This window comes from Chiloscyllium plagiosum, chromosome 7, assembly GCF_004010195.1.
Source record: "Chiloscyllium plagiosum isolate BGI_BamShark_2017 chromosome 7, ASM401019v2, whole genome shotgun sequence".
NCBI lineage: Eukaryota > Metazoa > Chordata > Chondrichthyes > Orectolobiformes > Hemiscylliidae > Chiloscyllium > Chiloscyllium plagiosum.
This window is the reverse complement of record NC_057716.1, coordinates 61,135,995-61,159,307: the sequence shown is the minus strand read 5'-3', so window position 1 is coordinate 61,159,307 and position 23,313 is coordinate 61,135,995. Positions and strand designations below refer to the sequence as shown.

The 23,313-nt window shown below is 42.1% G+C and overlaps 1 protein-coding gene across 1 annotated transcript in view; it reads left to right on the top strand.

Annotated features, from left to right (window-relative positions):
- Positions 1 to 23,313, top strand: part of LOC122551928 (adenylate cyclase type 10-like) — a 187,001-nt gene that overhangs the window by 29,501 nt on the left and 134,187 nt on the right. Inside the window, exons 11-12 of the mRNA XM_043694498.1 lie at positions 11,650 to 11,839; positions 22,311 to 22,366. Of these exons, the coding sequence (XP_043550433.1) occupies positions 11,650 to 11,839; positions 22,311 to 22,366 (246 nt within the window). The remainder of the gene's footprint in view (positions 1 to 11,649; positions 11,840 to 22,310; positions 22,367 to 23,313) is intronic.

The window sequence follows — 23,313 nt, the reverse complement described above, 5'->3', positions numbered from 1 at the left end:
GCAGATGACAAGCAACATGAATTTGACTGGGACAACACTACCATTATAGGGCAAGCGAAACAAAGAACAGCCAGGGAATTCCTAGAAGCATGGCACTCATCCACAAACTCCATCAACAAACACATTGACCTGGACCCAATATACCGGCCACTACAGCGGACAGCTGAAACTGACAACCGGAAGCGGCAGGGACAGACCACTATAAATGCCGGAGGAAACACCACAGAAGTGCTTCACAGGAGGATCCCAAGCACTGAGGATGTCACTTAAACAGGGGATGAAACGTTTGCAACAAAAACTTCCAGCTTGGCGAACAGAACCACAGCAACGAGCACCCGAGCTACAAATCTTCTCACAAACTTTGAACTAACAGTTAAGTTTTTTAAATGATCTGGGTTATGGCTGAGGAACCTCTCCATCAGTAGTTGCTAATTACAGCTTAAGCTATAAAACCATAGGACATAAGAACGGAAATTAGGCCATTCATCCCAACAAGTGTGCTCTGCCATTCAATCATGGCTGATAGGTTTCTCAAACCCCATTCTCCTGCATTCTCCCTGTAACCCTTGATTCCCTTGAAACTCAAGAACCTATCTACCTCCGTCTTAAATATGTTGAATGGCCTGGCCTCCCCAGCCTTCTGTGGCAATGAATTCCATAAATTCACCACTTTCCTTATCTCCATTCAAAAAGAACTTCCCTTTACTCTAAGGCTGTTCTCTCGGGTCCTAGTCTCTTTGATCAATGAAACATCTTCCCAACATCTTCTTTGTCTAGGCCATTCAGTATTCTGTATATTTCAATTAGATCTCCCCCAATCCTTCTAAACTCCATTAAGTATAGACCCAGAGCCCTCAAACATTCCTCATATGTTAAACTTTTCATTCCTGAGATCATTCTCGTTATACAAGATGGTCAGAGGATTAGATAGGGTAGACAGTGAAAGACTTTTTCCTAGGCTGATGACGTCAGCTTGTACGAAAGGGCACAACTACAAATTGAGGGGTGATAGATTTAAGACAGATGTCAGAGGCAAGTTCTTTATGCAGAGAGTCGTAAGGGCATGGAATGCCCTATCTGCTAAGGTAGTTAACTCAGGCTCATTAGGGAGATTTAAACAATCCTTAGGTAAGCACATGGATGATTTTGGGATAGTGTAGGGGGACGAGCTGAGAATAGTTCACAGGTCGGCACAACACCGAGGGCCGAAGGGCTTGTTCTGCGCTGTATTGTTCCATGTTCTATGTTCTAACCTCCTCTGAACATGCTCCAAGACCAGTACATCCTTCCTGAGATGTGTGGCTCAAAACTGAACACAATACTCCAAAAGTGGTCTGACCAGAAGCTTATAGAGTCCCAGAAGTACATCCATGCTTTCATATTCAAATCCTCTCAAAATAAATGTCATCTTTGCATTTGCCTTTCTAGCTACTGACTCAACCTGCAACTTTACCTTGAGAGAATCCTGGACTAGACCTCTCAACTCTCTTTGCACTTGACTTTTGATTTTTCTCCCCATTTAGAAAATCGTCCATACTTCTATTCTTCTTACCAAAGTGCATGACCTTACACCTTTCCATGATGTATTTCATCTACCACTTCTTTGCCCACTCTCCTAACCTGACCAAATCCTGCTGCAACTGCCCTGTATCCTCAATGCTGATTCTCCTGCTACCTATCTTGTATCAAACTTAGCCAGAATGTCCTCGGTTCCTTCATCTAGATCACTAATGAATAAAGTGAAAGGTTGTGGTCCCAACACTGAGCTTTGCGGAACACCACTTGTCACTGGCTACCATCCTGAGAAGGACCCTTTCATTCCCACTCAGCTTTCTGCCAGACAGCCAAGCTTTTCTCCATGCTAGGAACTTGCTTCTAACACCATGGGCCCTTACCTTACTCAGTAACCTCCTGTGCAGCACCTTGCCAAAGGCCTTCTTGAAGTCCATGTAGATAACATTCATTGGCTCTCCTTGGTCTAATCTGCTTGTTACTTCCTCAAATAATTTGAGAAGATTCGTCAGGCATGACTGTCCTTTGATGAATCCATGCTGAGTTTGGCCTATTTCACCATGCACTTCCAAGTATTCAGAAATCTCTTCCTTCACAATGGATTCCAGCACCTTACCCATGACTGAAGTTAGGCTAATCGGTGTAATCTTCCCTCATTTGCCTTTCTCACTTTTTAAACAGAGGTATCGTATTAGCAATTTTCTAGTCCTCTGAGTTCCCTTGCTGATTCTAGTGATTCCTGAAACATCACCACTAACACCTCCTCTATCTTTTCAGCTATCTCCCTTAGAACTCTGGGATGTAGTCCATCTAGTCCAGGTTATTTATCCACCTTCAGGCCATTCCGTTTTTCTAGCACCTTCTCCTTGGTGATAGCCATCATACTCAGCTCTGCCCCCTCAGTCTCTTGAATGTTTAGGATATTACTCGTATCTTCCACTGTGAAAACTGACACAAAGTAATTATTCAGTTTCTCAGCTATTTCCTTGTTCTCCTCTACTATTTCTCCAGTGTCATTTTCCAGTGGCCCAATGCCCACTTTTGCTTCTCTTTTGCTCTTTATATATCTTTATATACTGGTGAACTTATCCTCATATTTCATCTCCTCCCTCCTTATATATTTTTTGGTTGCCCTTTGTTGGTGTTTATAAGCTTTCCAATCCTCAGTTTCCCACTGCCCTTCATGACATGATATGATTTCTGTTTTGCTTTTATGCTATCCCTGGCTTCCCTCGTTCAGCCACGGTTACCTCGTCCTCCCAGTATCATGCTTCTTTTTCCTCGGGATGAATCTCTGCTGTGTCTCCTGAATTACTCATAGAAACTCCTGCCATTGCTGTTCCTCTGTCTTTCCTGCTAGGCTCCTGTCCCAGTAAATTCTATCCAGCTCCTCCCTTATGCCTCTGTAGTTGCCTTTATTCAACTGCAATACCATTACGTCTGATTCTATCCTCTCCTTCTCAATCTGCAGAGCAAATGCAATCATATTATGATCATTGCCTCCTAAGGTTTCCTTCACCTTAAGCTCCTTTATCAAGTCTGTCTCATTGCATAACACTAAATCCAGTACTGCCTGTTCCCTAGAGGGCTCCACCACAAACTGCTCCAAAAAGCCATTTTGTAAACATTCAACAAATTTATTTTTCTTACAATCCACTACCAACCTGATTTTCCCAGGCTACCTGCATATTGGAATCACCCATGATCACTGTAACTTTTACTATTTATCTCAGAGTGAGAGAACTAGCTTTCTTCCAATGTATTTTTTAAAAAAATAAAACTTTATTACATGAAAGAAAACTACAGTTCAGTTACATCATGCAATAGCTACTTGAAACAGCCCCACAACAAATATGAAAATTATTCAACTCTTTTACCCCAACAACAACCTTACAGACAGTCAAAATTAGGTGAAAAGTTACCCCACTGTGTTAATGCTTCTTGCTCAGCCAATAAAGCTATAATTGATTTCTGGAGTTTTTTTCCTTAGTGACTCCAAAGCTCTTCAGAGCAAGCTTTTCAGTTTCCCATCCATTTGGCTTCCAGCAGTTTTCTGGTCTGTCTTCTTACTGGGTTAGCACTTCAGTGGGATTGCCAAAACTGAGTCAAATAAAAGATTAGACCAGCAAGGACTTTCTAGGTGTCTCTGTTGGTGTCTCCTTATGTCATTAGATGCCTATGCAACAACATAATTTTCTCCATGTCTTTTTTCATACGGAGAGTAAAGTCTAGCTCTACTCCAAGTTTATAAAACCTCATTAAAAAAGCATATATAAACAACATGAGAGTTCCTAGCAACATAATATAGAAACAATAGTGTTTTGCTTCTTAACACACACAAATAGAAATGCAAATCAAATGTTAAGGGTAGTACATTAGCATAACTAGAGGATTGGCTAACTAATATAGAACAGTGAGTTGGGATAAGAGAGGGATTTTCAGAATGGTAACTTGTAACTTGCCACAAGCATCAGTGCTGGGGACACAACTATTTATAATATGCGTTGGTAATTTGGATGGTGGAAGTGAATGTGCTATCACCAATTTTGTGGATAAGACCAAAATAGATGGGAAAGCAAGAGGTTGACACTCAGTGTCAGCAGAGAAACATAGACAGATTAAGCAAGTGGGCAAAATCTTGGCAGATAGAATATAATGTTGTAATATGTGAGGTTATACACTTTGACACAAAGAATAGAAGAGCTGAGTATTATTTAAGTGGAGATAGACTGCATAAAGCTATAGCACTGAGGGCTTTGGGAATCCTGTGCATCAAGCACAAAAAGCCAGCATACAAGTCAAGTTCAACATGTAATAAGGAAGTCAGATAGAATATTGGCCTTTATTTCAAAGGAAATGGAATATACCAATAGGGTATATCTTGCTAAAGATATGCAAGGCACTACTTTAAAAAGGTGTTTTCTCCTGTTGCATATTTAAAGTTTTTATTGTGGAAACTATCTGCTTCCATTTCCGTACTGAGACAATATACCTTCACCGTGCCCAAACCATCTCTTCTTTGAAGGTATGCCATTGTTCAAGCACAGTTTTTCCAATTCACTTTTCATTCTGGTTTATCATTCCTACTACCTTGTTGTCTTTTTCTATCATCAACCTAAACCTTAGAATACAATATTCCCCTGCTGACTCTTAATATACTTGACACACCTTGTTTCAAAGAACTAGAGCCAATAGTGCATCCTTTCTAGTTGGATTGGACTCATACTGTTGTAGAAAGTTTTCCTGAACATGGTTGAGGAACATTTGCCCCTCTCCAATCTTAATGCTGCCACAGTCCCAGTCTACATTCAGGTAGTTAAAGTCCCCCTTTTAACTACTTTATCATGTTGGCATCTGTGATTTCCTTGCAGATGTATTCCTCTACATCTTTCCCACTAGTTGGTGGTCCATAGATTACACTGAGAAATATAATTGCATTCTTTATCTTCATTAACTCTAGCCATATTAATTCTGTCTTTGAACCCTTTGGGATATGAATTTCTTTTCACATTGGAATCCTCCCTTAACCAATACTAGCACCCCTCTGCTTCATTTTTTTCCTTTCTCATCTTTCCTGAACACCTTATGCCTGGGAATGCTCTGCCCCAGAAGGCTGTGGAAGCCAAGTCTCTGGATGCTTTCAAGAAAGAGTTGGATAGAGCTCTTCAGGTTAGTGGAATCAAGGGTTATGGGGATAAGGCAGGAACAGGATACTGATTGAGGATGATCAGCCATGATCATAATGAATGGTGGTGCTGGCTCGAAGGGCAGAATGGCCTACTCCTGCAACTATTGTCTATTGAATATTAAAAACTCAGAACTGCCCTCTCTTAAACCAGGGGTGTCTGTTATTGCCACAAACTCATATTACTGCATTTATAAGTTACCAATCTTAATTGGTGTTATGGAGCAGACAAAATCTCCTCAAAATATACTAAGGAGATAGCCTAGCATGTAAAGTTTTCTTATTTTAAAGGTAAGTATTAAGTGTTGTGTTCCAGATACAATTCAATTGGTCAAACTGCCCAACTTAAAGCAAGACATACTTTATTTTTACACTATGATTAAAATACAGACAAAATAAAATTAAAATAAAAAATTGGCTTACATGTAACTCTATTGAAATGCTTAACAAAATCATATATGTATTAACTACTAACAAATAACCATTCCAATATAGTTATATCCCATAAACATTCCCTTGGCAAAGGAAAATTCTATAGAATAGACTGTCTCACATGCAATTCTAGCGTTGGGAAGAGAACCTCAGCTTTTAGCTGTAACAGAGAGAGCAATTAGAACTTCCACATCCAGTTTCAAGATCCCAGCAACTGCTGAAAGTTAAAATTCAAAATTCTGGTTCTGTAGGAATTTGACCCCACCCATTTAGGCTGCTTCTATTATTCTAACTTATAATAGAAACTCAAGGCTTCACAAGTTGCTTACTTTATTGGCCTTGAGCAGACCACTCAATACCTCTGTTTTAACCTTTCTTCAAATGAAAAACCAGGAGAACCAGTAACTCTAGACTTCATTACTTTCTCCCTTACTCTGACTTCATCTATTGACTTTCTAGTCTCTGTATTAATGCTATCTGTCTTTGCAGATATTTTGGGCATGCTGGTATTCCTCTCTAATATTCTCTCTTGGTTGTCACAAATCAGCTGATTTAGAACTTCGAACTTGGATTCCCTACAGTGTGGAAACATGCCCTTCAGCCCAACAAGTCCATACCGACCTTCCGAAGCCCAACCCACCCAGACTCGTTCCATGTTTACTGCTGACTAATGCACCTAACCTACACATCCCTGAACGCTGTGGACAATTTAGCTTGGATGTCTTTGGATGATGGGAGGAAACCGGAGCACCCGGAGGAAACTCACGCAGATGTGGGGAGAATGTGCACACTCCACACAGACAGTCGCCTGATGTTGGAATCGAACCCGGGTCCTTAGTGCTGTGAGACAGCAGCAGTGCTAACCATTGAGCCACTGTGCTGCTCCAAACCACCCCACTCCTCTGAGAGGAATCAGTAGTAACCAGAGCAGGAAACCAATTAGTGAGCAAAATTATCCCAAGGAACTCTGGCACTAACTTTCTAGTTATCTTGGACTGCCTAGTGGTCACCCATTATACCTGCACACCCCTATCCTTTGGTGTGATCATTTCCCTAAACATGCTATGCATGTAGTTTCCAGTGTTATGGTTGCACCAACTGGACTTCAAACATGCCATACAGCTGGCTTGTTTAAGCCTTTGCCAACAGCACTAGCAAAACACCCCTCAAGGAACTCAGTGCCATCTCTGTTCAAATGCAACCCCTCCCGTTTGCACAGATGCCATATCCCTTAGGGCTATTTCCAGTGCACCTGGAATCTAAAACCCTCCCTACTGCACTATCTTTTCAGTCACATATTCATCTATTTTATCCTCTTATTTCTATACTCGCTTGCAAGTGGCACTGGAAATAATTCAAAGATCACTAATTTTGAGATCCCACTTGCTAATTTTCTATCTAACTCCCTAAATTTTGATGGCCCTTTCATATTTTTGTTATTAACACCAGCATGGACCACAATCTCTGACTGATCATCCTCTCCCAAAGAATATTCTGCAGCCACTCTGTGATATCTTTGAACCCAGGAGCAGGAATACAGCCTACCACCTTGTATGTTCACAGCAGCAGAAATGCCTATCTGTTCCCCTAACTGAAAAAAAAATCCCTTAACACTACTATTCTTCCAGTCTAATTCCTTCCCTCCTGTATAGCTAAGCCACCTGATGTGCTATGGGATTGGTCTTGCTGGACTCCTCTGAGAGGAATCAGTAGTAACCAGAGCAGGAAACCAATTAGTGAGCAAAATTATCTCAAGGAACTCAGGTACTAACTTTCTGGTTATCTTGGACTGCCTAGTGGTCACCCATTATACCTGCACCCCTTATCCCTTGCATGTATTTTCTGACTTGTGGTTGCACCAACTGGACTTCAAACAGGCTGGCTTTATCATTAGAAAATGCAGCAAGTAGAGCATACGAGTTGCAGGGTATTCTGATGGAAGTGGAGACCTTTGCCAGTCCAACAGAGTTGGGGGAGCACCACCTGAGTGCAGGCAATGGCATAGCCTCACTCGCAAAATATCCTGACAGAGGGATTCTAGTCAGCCCACAGCAAAACCCCATACAAAGCGGCGCCTTGGCCAAACAGTTAAAAATTTCTTCAGGATCTGGGCCAGCAATCCCCTGTAGTTGCTGCCATTATGCAGACTCAAGACAACAAAAGAGTCCCACAGGACCTAAATTGACTAAGAGAATTCATAGGCAAGTATTCAGGAGAGTGCACACTCTGGAAAGTCTACCTGTATCTAGTTTGGAACAGTTAACTTGTTTAGCAATATCCCAATTAGAACCAATCAAAATTAACACCTGGTGAGCATGTTCACTTGGTTCTAATGGAGGTTGAGATCAGCACAGCCATTTCAGTGATCGCAGAACCAATCTTTAATGAAATTTACTCTGGACTACAATCCTTAAGTTTGCACAAGACCTCGGCTGGATTGAGAACCTTTACTGGGGAAACTTTACAGATTAGGCGGTACAACTTCAGTTCCAGTCTCCTGTGAGAAGCAGCCAATTCAGTTACCACTGATTGTAGTAAAAGGCTCAGTCCCAAGCTTGATGTGGTGAAGTTGGTTGAGAAAGATTCACATTGATTGGCTCAAACTTTTTTGAATAGGAAATGGCAGCCTGAGTGAAGTCCTAATTAAATACCTGGACATTTTTTTAACGAAGGTCTAAGGACTATCAAAGGAGCCAAGGCCACCTTGCGGGCAAAAGTAGAGGTAGAAATTAGGAGGCTGGAGAGGAAAGGAATCATCAAACCAGTCCTGTTTGCAGAAAGGGCAGCACCAGTTGTACTGATTGTGAAACCCAATGGGTTGGTTCGCCATTGTGGGGATTTTATACAAATGGTAAACTGCTTTTCGCAGCGAGATAAATACCCAATCCTTCGCCTTGGGGACTTGTTTGCAAAACTGGCAGTGGCTGTCCGTTAAGAAGCTGGACATGAGCCATGCGTACTTGCAATTGTGGTTAGGTGAGAATTCCCAAAAGTATGGTACAATTAATACCCATAACGGGTACCAGTATACAAGATTGCCATTTGGGGTTTGGTCAGCCAGTGCAATCTTTGAACAGATGATAGAGAACATTTTACAAGGTCTGGATGATCAGTTATATAAATGACGTGCTAATAACAGAGAAGATCAATGAAGAGCACTTAGAAAACTTGAATCTAGTCCTTTGACATTTCTGCCAGGAAGGCGTATACCTTGGAAGGGAAAAATGTACGAACCCCAATGACCTATATATGGTCGACGGAGTCGACAGGACTGGATTACAAACAATGGTGCCCTGACTCCCATGTCTCCACTGGAGCTTAGGTCTTTCCTTGGGGTGGTGAAATAATCTGGAAAATTCATGCATAACCTGGCTTCAATCTAGCATCTTTGCAACAACTCTTTAAAAAAAGGTCAGCCATGGAAATAGTCACAGAGCCAAGCCATAGTTTTCAGGGAAGTGATAAAACAGCTATCCAAGATATTGGCACATTATGATCCCAAACAAGATTGAGCATTGACATGTAATGTTTCCCCTTACAGCATCGGGGTAGTATTAGTTCATAAGTGGCCCAATAGAGAGGAATGCCCGATAGCGTATGCATCTATGATTTTGGTTAATGCTGAGTGTAAATATGCCCAGCTAGAGAAGGAAGGTTTGGCAGTCATATTTGTAGTCAGAAAGGTCCACCAATACCTTTATGATGTAAATTTGTAATAATCACAGACCACAAATCCCTGCTAAGTCTACTTAAAGGGGACAAAGCAGTGCCATCCATAGCTTCAGACCGAATTCAGTGGTGGATTCTAATATGAAGTGCATATAATTACAAGTTGGAACATCATCTGGGAGTCCACATAGCAAATGTAGTTGCATAAACCATTGGTTGTACTGCCACTGCAACAGTCCATAATGGTTTTAAATGTTCTGATCACACTTCCAGTCACAGCTGACAATATCAGACGTTTGATGCAGAAAGGCCTGGTGCTGGCAAATCTGAAACAGCTAGTGGTGATACGGGAACCAAAGGGCCATCACAACCAGAATTGAACCATTTTTAGACCCAGATCACAATAGAGGAATGCATACTGTTATGGCTAGCAAGAGTGATTGTCTCAAGCATAGGTCGCCGCCAGATACCGGCTGAATTCTACCAAGATCATCCAAGGGTTTCCAAAATGAAGATTTTGGTGCAAAGTTATGTCTGGTAGCCAGGATTGGATGCAGACATAGCCCTGCTGGTGGGGCAATGCTCAGAGTGTTATCAAGGACAAAAATAACCACCAGCAGCTCTACCCACATTTCTAGGAATGGCCTGGACTCGGTTACACAGTGATTATGCAGGTCCTTTCGTGGGCTCAATGTTCTTAGTCATTTTGGAAGCCCTGTCAAGGTGGCTGGACATGCATAGAGTTCATTCATTGAACACGGGATGATGATTGAAAAACTGCATGCATCTTTTGCAATAAATGATTCCCAGAGTTGTCAGGCATAGGTAATTAGCCATCGTTTACCAGCAAGGAATTTGAGCATTTCCTAAAGGAAAATGGTATTTGTCATATAAGGATACCCTCATACCATCCATCATACAAAGTCTGATAAAAAGAGCAGTCTAAACTTTGAAGATAAGCTTAAAGAAATACCCTAAGCTCCACAAGATACCAAACTGTCTCATTTCCTATTTGATAATAGAATTACTCCTCATGCAATTACAGAGATAGCTCCAGTGTAATTGCTAATGGGGAGAAGACTCTGCACCAGGTTAAGTCTGATCTTCTTGGACTTAGGTGGGGCCGGGGCAAGGTGAAATGACATCAGGAGCGCCAATGCCAGACAAAAGACTCTGCTGAGCAAGAGAAACAGTTTACTTCAGGAGACAAAGTTTGATGTATGAACCATGAAATGGCCTTGCATGACTAAGAGGCATGGTCAACACAAGATCAGGTCCAGTGACGTGTAAAGTTCAGGTAAGTGCAATGGTCCTGTACAAGATGGACCATATGAAAGGTGCAAACTTAAAAATGGTGCCCAGCTCATCGATTGCCTTTCCAACTATTCTGGAAACCGTGGGTTCTTCCTGTCCATCAAGTGTTAAAAATACCTTGGAATCTGAGAGGGACACAGCAGCCACCTCGATGCTGCCTGAAGAGGAGAATTAGTTTCTTTCTGAGATGCTCCAGATGCAAAAGGAAAGCTGCTGTGTGTTACACACTGCCCAGCATCAGAGGCAAAGTTGTAGGAAGCCGACCCAGTCTAAAATTCCCCAGCAGGAGCTGCAAACAAAAGAACTGGTCTTTGTCTTCGGACTCCGAGGGTGAGGGATGTAGTGACTGTAACCAAGTCAGCCTGGTGGATTTGGCTGAATATGAATTCCCTGACTGGTGCTGTTAATCTGGTCCAAGCAGGGGATGTAAACAAGAATATCAGAGGTTCTGTTCACTCTAAGAAGTGGCTGTGAGGGAACTGGATCAGTGTCAAGGACTCTGCATGTAAATAAAGGGTGACTTGTGATGAAATACTGGTCTTTGTGGAGTTATTTCTGAGTTCTTTGTCTTACAACCACCTTGCCATGTTGCCAATTTAACAAATTCTCTTCATCTGGTGTTCTGTTACATATAATCTGACACTCCTTTGCAGCCATGAATGTGGCCCCCTGGAAAACCTAGACCTAGAATTGGTTCATAACTAATTCATTTCCCTTTTTTATGGGCAATAAAACAATATATAACATTTATGCACACAAATATTCTTACTACAAACAGTACATGTCTTCATTTATATGTACCATGAAAGCAACGTGATTATCAGAATGTACCAATCAGTTAAATATGCTGTGAAGTTTTACAGTCATCATTGCTTTAAGCTCTTTCTTTTACAAATGTCAAAACATAAAATAAAGGGGAATGAGTAGGCAAATTGGCCAATAAGCCCTTGCTGCTTGATGGCTTTAGCCTCTAGAATTATATCCATTTCCTTCTCAAATACAAATTAAACCTTTCTTTTGTTATTTCTAATTTAAAGTGATTGGCCGGAAGGTAAACTTGGCAGCACGACTGATGATGCACTATCCTGGTGTGGTTTCTTGTGATGAAGAGACACATTATCATGCCAAGATGCCAGCTTCCTACTTTATAGAACTTCCCAAACGATCTATGAAAGGTGTGGCAAATCCAGGTACCATTTACCAGTACCTCTCCAAAAAGCACCAAAAGTAAGTAATAATTTCTGAAATATAGTGTGAATGTCTGTCTACTAAGAAATCTATTCGTATTGTTTTAGCCATTAAACAATGAGAGTTCCATGGTTTTTAGTGCTACAGAAATATTTAAAAGACAGATTTAATAGTTAGAGGAGCTGTGAAATATATATAGAATAAAAGCTATCCCCGAGGACTAAAATATACTGAATACAAATATCTACAGCTAACCCTGAGAACAATGTCAAAGTGGTAATTAAATCAATTAGCAACATAAATGTTTCGCAGACATTTTAAAATATTCAAAATTAGTTCAGGATAATTTTGTTCACAGGTGACCCTGAGCTTAAGTTTTGCTATATCATGTCTGTACCATCGAGACTATTTACTCTGATCACTAATGTGTCTGGCCTTAATCTGTCTCAGCTCAGCCACTGAAAACATGGTTTTATTAACTTCAGATTTGACAATTCCAACACCTTCACCTTCTAGATAGCTGAGTTCCATCAAAAGCCCTGCTGTCTATATCCTAACTTACATGATGTTTAATGTACTTCATTATCCAGCAGGTAGTGTGATTGCCTTTCCAAAAGACTTCAATAAGTGACCAGATAAAATGTTACCACACAAGATAATTGTTCAGATAAGCCATTTCCATTTCCAGCAGAAGTTCTTTTTTGTTGAGTGACGTTCATGGTGTCTGTTCCACCATGGCTCAGAGCAACGTTTTTCATGGAACCTGCTGCTCTTCAACTCAGTAACAACATACCTGGACTGTTGGGAACCTTTCAGTGATATTGCAAAGCTGGAAAAGTTGATGTGCTCACCATTACTGGAACCTTCAGGTGTTCAAACTGCTGGCACCGTTTTCACAGCACATTCCTTTACAGCACCAATCCAGGATCTGGTTCTCACACTGTGATGCTTTACCCTTATTTCTGAGGGCAGAGCTCAAGGGAAAGGAAATATCCTTCTTCAATTTGTGAACAGGAACCTGGCGGTGTAGGTGGATGGGTTGGTGGAGAAAAGGGCAATCTCTTTTTCTGCATGCCACCAAACACCAATCCAAATTGCTACCTGGATCAACGGTGTGCCTTGGATGAAATGGGATGGTCAATGATTTTCTATACTCCACAAGTGTAAGTGCCATGATCTTCTCTCTGGGACCTCACACTCAGGGCCAGCACTTTCTCTCACTTTACCACTGTCAGTGTCTCTCACTAAGATTCATGGGTACCCAGTCTAACTATTGAATACATCAAATCAAATCATGACCTCTCACCTACCTCACCCTCCCAAACTACTCACCTTTCTCTCTATATCTTCCTCATTTGCAAGGGTCACCTCACCCTCTCTGTTACTCTGGCATCACCACAAATGTTCTCCATCCATTTCCATCAGACTCAATCATTCCGCATTTTGTCTCACTGCAGGAAAAGCTGGCCAACCCTCAACCTGATGCTTCCACAGCAGCTAGCTAAACTGCCTGCAAGTGCCAGGTTGGTTCCACTTGATTCGCAGGAGGGACCGTGGCCCAATCTGCTAGTATGTGGATTCCTGGACTCTGGTAGGACCAAGTACCTGACTGACTGTAGCCAACTCCCTAGACTGGATTACAATAAGCTTCTTGACTGATGCTGGCGGTACCCCGACTGACCACTAAGGACTGTGTCCTTTTGACTTCCACACATGGCCATTTACTTGAAGCACATTTGTCTTGTACACTGCTGGCACATGCTGCAAATGAGTGTTGATGGAACACTATGCTGTACAATGCGCTGACATGATGCTGCCTGAACTGCTGTGCTCTTCCAGCACCACTAATCCAGAATGCGCTGACATGTCCGCCCCTTGACTGCTCAATCTTCCTCACTGAGACAAGCTGCCTGCGACCATCAGTGCTAAAAGCAATGCAAGCCACAGAGGCCACATCTTGTTACTGAGTACTAAAGATGCCGAGCAAGAAGGAAAGTAATGTGACCCACACAGAGGGTGGCAGCATCAAAATCAGTGCTGAAGTCCATGAATGTCCCTGAGAAAGTAATTTGAAGGATATAGAGGATTGCGACTTTCAATACTGTGCAAAGTGAATGAATGCTAAGAAAGCAAGCTAAGAGTCATTGGATGCATTCGGTGTAGATGCATCCCATTCGTGTACATATCTGCATGGAAAGTGACATGAATGAGTCTGGGTGGGTTACTCTTCGGAGGGTCGGTGTGGACTTGTTGGGCTGAAGGGCCTGTTTCCATACTGTAGGGAATCTTAAAAAATAAAGCTCCTGCTGTTTAATACTTTGGACTCCTGATCCATTATGTAACGGATATCAATAGGTTAGGTGGATGTGCAAAACATTGGTTAGATGCAGTGTAATGTGTAAAAATATGTGGTTATCCATTTTAACAGGAAGAATAGAAGTGAACAAGACACTTGCAGCATGGGTTGGTACCTGGGACTTCGATGTAGTGGCCATTTCGGAGACATGGAGAGAGCAAGGACAGGAATGGTTGTTGCAGGTTACAGGATTTAGATGTTTCAGTAAGAACAGAGAAGATGGTAAAAGAGGGGGCGGTGTGGCATTGTTGGTCAAGGACAGGATTACAGTTGCAGAAAGGATGTTTGGGAACTCATCAACTGAAGTAGTGTGGGCTGAGGTTAGAAACAGGAAAGGAGAGGTCACCCTGTTGTGGGTTTTCTAATGGCCTCCGAATAATTCCAGAGATGTAGAGGAAAGGATAGCAAAGATGATTCTCGATAGGAGTGAGAGAGACAGGGTAGTTGTCCTTGGGGACTTCAACTTTCGAAATATTGACTGGGAACACGATAGTACAAGTACTATAGATGAGTCCGTTTTTGTCCAGTGTGTGCAGGAGGGCTTCCTGACACAATATGTAGACAGGCCAACAAGGGGCGAAGCCACATTAGATTTGGTACTGGGCAATGAGCCCGGCCAGATGTTAGACTTGGAAGTAGGTGAGCACTTTGGTGATAGCGATCACAATTCTGTTATGTTTACTTTAGTGATAGAAAGGGATAGGTGTATACCACTGGGCAAGAGTTACAGCTGGGGGAAAGGCAATAACGATGCGATTAGGCAAGATTTAGGGAGCATAGAATGGGGAAGGAAACTGCAGGGGATGGGCACATTAGAAATGTGGAGCTTATTCAAGGAAAAGCTCCTGTATGTCCGAGATAAGTTTGTACCTGTCAGGCAGGGAGGAAGCTGTAGAGCGTGGGAGCCGTGGTTTACAAAGGAAGTGGAATCTCTGGTCAAGAGGAAGAAGAAGGCTTATGTTAGGATGAGATGTGAAGGCTCAGTTAGGGCACATGAGGGTTATAAGGTAGCCAGGAAAGACCTAAAGAGAGAGCTCAGAAGAGCCAGGAGGAGACATGAGGAGTTGTTGGCAGATAGGATCAGGGTAAACCCTGATCTATAGGTATTTAAGGAATAAAAGAATGCCGAGAGTAAGATTAGGGCCAATCAAGGATAGTAGTGGGAAGTTGTGTTTGGGAAGATAGGAAGAGAGGGGAAGCACTAAATGAATATTTTTCGACAGTATTCACTCTAGAAAACAACAATGTTGTCGAGGAGAATACTGAGATACAGGCTACTAGACTAGGTGTGATTGAGGTTCACAAGGAAGAGGTATTCAAAATCCTGCAGAGTGTGAAAATAGATAAGTCCCCTGGGCCGGATGGGATTTATCCTAGGATGCTCTAAGAAGCCAGGGAGGAGATTGCCGAGCCTTTGGCATTGATCTTTAAATCGTCTACAGGAATAGTGCCAGAAGACTGGAGGATAGCAAATGTGGTTCCCCTGTTCAAGAAGGGGAGTAGAGACAACCCAGGTAATTATAGACCAGTGAGCCTTACTTCAGTTGTTGGTAAAGTGTTGGAAAAGGTTATAAGAGATAGGATTTCTAATCATCTAGAAAAGAATAATTTGATTAGGGATAGTCAGCACGGTTTTGTGAAGGGTAGGTCATGCCTCACAAACCTTATTGAGTTCTTTGAGAAGGTGACGAAACAGGTAGATGAGAATAAACCGGTTGATGTGGTGTATATGGATTTCAGCAAGGCGTTTGATTAGCTTCCCCACAATAGGCTATTGTACAAAATGTGGAAGAATGGGATTGTGGGAGATATAGCAGTTTGGATCAGTAATTGGCTTGCTGAAAGAAGACAGAGGGTGGTGGTTGATGGGAAATATTCATCCTGGAGTCCAGTTACCAGTGGTGTACCGCATGGGTCGGTGTTGGGTCCACTGCTGTTCGTCATTTTTATAAACAACCTGGATGAGGACGTAGAAGGGTGGGTTAGTAAATTTGCAGACGACACTAAGGTCGGTGGAGTTGTGGACAGTGATGAAGGATGTCGTAGGTTACAGAGAGACATAGATAAGCTGCAGAGCTGGGCTGAGAGTGGCAAATGGAGTTTAATGCGGACAAGTGTGAGGTGATTCACACTTGGTCGGAGTAACCGGAATGCAAAAGTACTGGGCTAATGGTAAGATTCTTGGTAGTGTAGATGAGCAGAGAGATCTCGGTGTCCAGGTACACAGATCCTTGAAAGTTGCCACCCAGGTTAACAGGGTTGTTAAGAAGGCATACAGTGTTTTAGCTTTTATTAATAGAGGGATCGAGTTCTGGAACCATGAGGTTATGCTACAGCTGAACAAAACTCTGGTGCGGCCGCGCTTGGAGTGCTGTGTACAGTTCTGGTCACCGCATTATAAGAAGGATGTGGAAGCTTTGGAAAGGGTGCAGAGGAGATTTACTAGGATGTTGCCTGGTATGGAGGGAAGGTCTTACGAGGAAAGGCTGAGGGACTTGAGGCTGTTTTTGTTAGAGAGAAGAAGGTTGAAAGTTGTCTTAATAGAGACCTAAGATAAGATAATCAGAGGGTTAGATAGGGTGGACAGGGAGAGCCTTTTTCCAAGAATGGTGACGGCGAGCACGAGGGGGCATAGCTTTAAACTGAGGGGTGATAGCTAAAGGACAGATGTCAGAGGTAATTTCTTTACTCAGAGAGTAGTAAGGGTATGGAATGCTTTGCCTGCAACGGTAGTAAATTCGCCAACTTTAAGTACATTTAAGTCGTCATTGGACAGGCATATGGACGTACATGAAATAGTATAGGTTAGATGGGCTTCAGATTGGTATGACAGGTCAGCGCAACATCGAGGGCTGAAGGGCCTGTACTGCGCTTAATGTTCTATGTTCTATGTTAAATGGAGAGAAACTGCAGAATCCTGCAGGATAGGGGTATCTGGGAATCTTTCTTGAATTACACGAAAGCTAATATTTGGATACAGCAGTGAATTTGGAAGACAAATGAAATGTTGGTCTTTAATGCAGGGGCTCTGGATTATAAAAATAGGAAAATCTTGCAGCACGTGTATTGATATTAATTACTGATATTATTCATGCACATAAAATTTTGAAAGGGACGTGTCAGAGTAGATGCTGAGAGGGTGTTTCCTCATGGACATCTAAAATTAGCGCACACCATTTAAGAATAAGGGGTAATCCATTTAAGATAGAAGCGATAAGGAATTCTTTTTTAAGAGAGTTGTGAATTCAGAGAGTTTTGGAGGTTGAGATATTGAATATATTCAAAGTTAAAAATCACACAACACCAGGTTATAGTCTAACAGGTTTAATTGCTTCCAATTAAACCTGTTGGACTATAACCTGGTGTTGTGTGATTTTTAACTTTGTACACCCCAGTCCAACACTGGCATCTCCGAATCATGAATATATTCAAGGCTGAGATAGTTTTTTAATGACATTAGAGTCCAGGTTTTTTGGAGGCAGCTAAGTAGGTGCAGTGAAAGTCAAGATCAGATTAGTCATGACCTTTTAGATTGGTGGAAGATGCTAAAAGAGCCATGTGGCTAACTATTGCTCCGATGTATATCTGTTTTTATTTCGTCAGTGACGTTTTCTTTACCATTTATGATTAGACCTTGTTCACATTTTAGGCAGTGAGTTCTTCTAAAACTATATCAAATAAATGCAAAGAGCAAATGATTTAAAGCAAACTTCTATGATAATGGTCAAATTGGACTTGAAATATTAACTCAGTTTCTGTATCCACAGATATTGTCAGTCTTGCAGCGTTATTATCATCTATGGTAGCAGGTAATTGTGGTGCTGGGCTGCCAGCCCAGAATTTGTTAGTTTAAAAACAATGATGACAAGTCTTGACATTGCATTTGTGGAGTGGGGAAGATGACGGGTGGCACGGTGGCTCAGTGGTTAGCATTGCTGCCTCACAGTGGCAGGGACCCAGGCTCGATTCTGCCCTCATGCAGCTGCCTGTGTGGAGTTTGCACATTCTCTCTGTGTCTGTGTGGGTTTCCTCTGGGTGCTCTGGTTTCCTCCCACAGTCCAAATATGTGCAGGTTAGGTCGATTGTCTATGATAAGATTGCTCATGTCATATAGGATAAGTGGGTTAGCCATGGGAAATGCAGGATTATAGGGCAGGGGTTTGGGTCTGGGTTGGATGCTCTGGGGAGGGTGGGTGTATACTCAATGGGCAGAATGGTCTGCTTCCACACTGTAGGGAATTCTATAATTCCCTGCCATGAGATCGTTTGGTTTGTTGATGCCATTCAGGGAAGAAAAAGTACCAGGGCTGTTTGTCACCTGAGTACCGCATGATGGATTAGAGATTTGATAGTACAATAAATAGATGCCTTCATCTTTATTTTAAGAATGATAGTCACCTTTACTATTAGGAGTGTGCACTAGAACTTCTGATATAATGAATAAAGTACTTGAATTAGCATTTTTGATGCTTTTTTGAAGTTTCTTTGTCCTAATATTTATTTTGTCATAAACTAAACTAGCTCAGCAACTCCTGACACCAAATGATAGGGTATACCCTTCACCCAGACAATTCAAGGCATGGTGTACTACTTACTGGTTAATGCTAGTTCAGAATTTCAAGTTGCTCATTAACTGTTGGGCTTTTTAAAATATATTTTTGACTCTGAAAAGTTCAAGAAGAGGATTTTGAAGGTGTTCATAGAATCCCCACAGTGTGGAAACAGGCCAATCAGCCCAACAAGTGCACACCAACTCTCCAAAGAGTAACCCACCCAGACCCATTCCCCTAAATTTACCCCTTACTAATGTACCTATACACTATGGGCAATTTGGCATGACCAATTTACTTAATCTGCATATCTTCAGATCGTGGGAGGAAACCCACACAGACATAGGGAGAATGTGCAAATTCCACAGTCACCTGAGACTGGAATTGAACGCAGGTCCCTGGCACTATGAGGCAGCAGTGCTAACCATTGAGCCACCATGCCATGAAGTGTTGTGGCTGCCTTATAGACTACTGCCATGTATTATAAGCTGGAGGGAGAGAGAGGGACTGAAAATTCCAAATTCGCCTTCCATTCTGTCCATTATCAGTGTAGTTAAACTTGGAAAAGGCTGATATGTGTTCCCATATCAGTGTAGCAGTCTCTGATGGCAGAAGTACCTTCACTGCCAAGATTTCTGGTCTGAGCATCATTTCTAAAGTCCAACAGTGCTCTAAGTGAAGTATTGTCAGTCCAGAGCCCTGAATGGTTCAATTGAATTGTCCCAGATATATTGGACAGAAGGAAATAGGCACTGCAAAGGGGTGAGGGGGCTGAAGAGTGGGCCATCCTTCCTCTTCTCTTGGTGCCACCAGAGGAGATGGCAACAGCAGACTTTGCTGGCCTGGTCTTAGATTCTACCTGGTCAGAGCTGTTTCTGGAGAGCACCTCTTCATGCAGGAAGAAGTCCTTCTTTCCTCTACAGTGATTAGTAGTGGTACCACTACCTTCTCTCTGCTAGTTCACACTCACTCTGTATTTGTTTGACCTCACAAACGCCCACCAAGCCTCATGTCTACCACGCTTACTATTGCATGCCGTATCTTCCTTCACCCCACTCCAAGAACCCTGCATAATCTCTGTGCTTTCTGTTCTGTCACCTGGTATATCTCACCACCTTACACTGAGTGCCATACAGCAACATGTCCACTCCCTTGACTGACAGCTGCTGACAGTATTGAGAATTTGCCTGGTTTATGTCTGTGCTAAATACTGTACTAAAGACAGAAATACTGTAAGTCTTTAACCTCTAGCTGCATGGGCAAAGTTCAAAAAGGCAGAGATGCTGTGAGCACCCAAGTAGATGCAAACTGCCCTGAGCCGTATCTTCACTGAATCCTTGAGCTGGTTGCTTTTCACTATGTGTATGGAGTCCTGACAGAAGCATTGCATTGAGAGGTGATGGTGTGCTTCAAAGCGCAACATTGAAGTGTGGACGATATTGTACTTGAATCGAAGATGTATCACGAGGTTGCAGTGATGCTAGCACCTATCCAGTGCCAACATCTGTGGATGGGGTGCAGGCAGTTGCTGCCATTGGGAGTGTCCTGAGATGTTGGTGCATGCTTTCCAAGATGGAGACCCAGAGGAGCAAACAGGCACTCAGACTTTCATATTAAGAAATGCTGCCCATCGAGTTTCCATCCAATGGATGGGAGAATGGGAAACAGCACATAAAGAGGTGACATTAACTACGGGTAATACTGAGATGTTAATGCATGCTAATGGATTCAAACTGACCTCTTACCTCTCACTAACAACTTACAGCATGGAAACACACCCTTCAGTCCAACTTGACCACGCCAACCAGATATCCTAAATTAGTCTAGTCCCATTTGCCAGCACTTGGCCAATATAACCAGAGACTCAGACTTTCTGCTCTCGTTAGGAATCTCCTTACTGCTGATGGCATCTAATATTCCCAGATTTCATGTCGTTCAGTGGTGGGAAGATTCCACCCATGGTGTTACAGCTTAGCTTCTACAGTGGTCATTATATCGATATTGTTCCTTTCAGTGCTGGCAGTAAGTGCTGGCCAGCCAGCGACACCCATATCCCACAAATGAGTTAAAAGAAAAAGTAGTTTCACTAACATGGGCAAAATGTCATTGATATAAAATGGAAAGTAAGCAGTTGTCTTTAGCAATGTCTCAAAGCAGGCAAAGTCTCATAAAAAGGGTTTCAGAACCAGTGTAGTTTCAATTGTACGACAAATGGATAATGTTTCAGAGCAGGTGGACTGCAGCAGTTCAAGAAGGCAGCTCAACACCATATTTTCAAGGGTGAGTAGAGATGGCAATAAGTGTTGGGCAGCTAGAGACAACCATACCAAAAATGAATTAAAAGAAAAAGTAGTTTCACTCACATGCTCAAAATGACAATGATATAAAATAGAAAGTAGGTAGTTGTCTTTAGCACTCATACACTTATCATTGTGTGGCCAAATTGACCTTTAACCCCATTTACAAGTTTACTGATGACATCACCGTAGTGGGTCAGATCTTAAACAATGATGAGACAGAGTACAGGAAAGAGATAGAGAACCTAGTGGAAAGGTGTAAAGACAACAATTTCTCCCTCAATGTCAGAAAAATGAGGGAGCTGGTCATTGACATAATGAAAGCAGAGTGGAGGACACACCCCTTCTGTATCAGTCATGCTGAAATTGAGATGGGCAATAGCTTCAAATTTACAGGTGCAAATATCACCACCATCTGTTCTGGTCCATCCACATTAACACTACAGTCAAGAAAGCACACCAATGTCTCTACTTCCTCAGAAGGCTAAGCAAATTCAGCATGTCTGCAAGGACTCTCACCATTCTTTATAGATGTACCACAGAAAACATTCTATCCAGATGCATCACAGCTTAGTATAGCAACTGCTCTGGCCAAGATCACAAGAAATTACAGAGGATTGTGATCACAGCCCAGTCCATCCTGCAAATCAGCCTTGAACCCATTGACTCTGTCTATACTTCCCGCTGTCTTGGGAAAGCAAGATTCAAGAACAGTTTCCCCGCTGTTATTAGAGTTTTGAATGGACCTCTCATATTTTAAAGTTTCTGTACACCTCCTCTGCAGCTGTAATACAATATTCAATATTCTGTTCTATTACTTTGAAATAGTTGTGTAAGGTATGGTTTGCTTGGATTGCGCAAAAAATAATACTTGTCATTGTAACATGGTATGTGACAATAATAAATCAAATCAAATCAAATTGTTCAATTATAACTAATCTTGAGCAACCTCTGTTTTAAACTGCCAGACCCAATTCAAGAGTTGAGGGGATTTATTATTCCTATATTTTAGAGTAAATCTTGACAATTGCAAAGGTTCTGATTGCCATTTAAGTGGCCCTAAATACACAATTACAGCTCTTTCCCCCACCCCGAACTAATGAGTAATATGGGTAGCTCACCTATATTTTTGTAATAATAAGGCAGAACATTATGTGCCACTTGAGTCAATATTAGTGGAGTGTACAATGAACTTGTCACTGGTACAGTTGAATTTATATGTAGTGGTTTTCTATTTTAATCCATAACTTTAGCTTGAAGTTTATGTATTAATTGGCGAAGAGATCATATCTAGACTTTTTCCTCAGAATACTTGGGAAACCTCGAATTACTGTTGAAAAGGAGGAAGATTATCCACTTTTAGGTGAGTTTACATTAATCATACTGGGGAATCATAAATGTACCATTTCATATGATGTAATAAATCTGGAATATAAAAACTGTTCTCAGTGATGGTGAGGGGGGCAATTATAAAGTGGGCTCAGTGGCTATCACTGCTGCCTCACAGCACCAAGGATCCAGGTTCAATTTCAGCCTTGGGTGACTGTGTGGGGTTTGCGCATTCTCCCCTGTGTCTGTGCATGTTTCTTCCGGGTGCTCTGGTTTTCTCCCATAGTCCAAACATGTGCAAGTTAGGTAAATGCAAAATTGTCACAGAGTCATACAGCACAGAAACAGACCCTTCAGACCCTTAGAGTGGTGCTGGAATAGCACAGCAGGTCAGGCAACATCCGAGGAGAAAGAAAATCGACGGTTCGGGCAAAAGCCTTTCATCAAATGCTGCGTGACCTGCTGTGCTTTTCCAGCAAGACTCTTATATCGACTGGGACTCCCTTAATGCCAGGGGTCTAGATGGGGGAAAATTTGTTAGGTGTGTTCAGGATGTTTTTTGAAATAATACGTAAGAAGTTCAGTTAGAGAAGGAGCCACACTAGACCTGGTATTGGGAAATGAGCCAGGCCAATTCATTGAAGTTTCAGTGGGGAATATTCTGGGAATAGTGACCATAATTATGAAATTTTAAGTTACTTATGGATAAGGATAAGAGTAGTCCTTGGATGAAAGAACTAAATTGGGGGAATATTAGGGAAGAACTGGGGAAACTGAATTGGAGGTGGCTGTTTGAGGGTAAAAACAATGACTGCAGATGCTGGAAACCAGATTCTGGATTAGTGGTGCTGGAAGAGCACAGCAGTTCAGGCAGCATCCGAGGACAGACAAAATCCGAGGACAGGCAAAATCGACCTTTCGGGCAAAAGCCCTTCATCAGGAATAAAGGCAGAGAGCCTGAAGCGTGGAGAGATAAGCTAG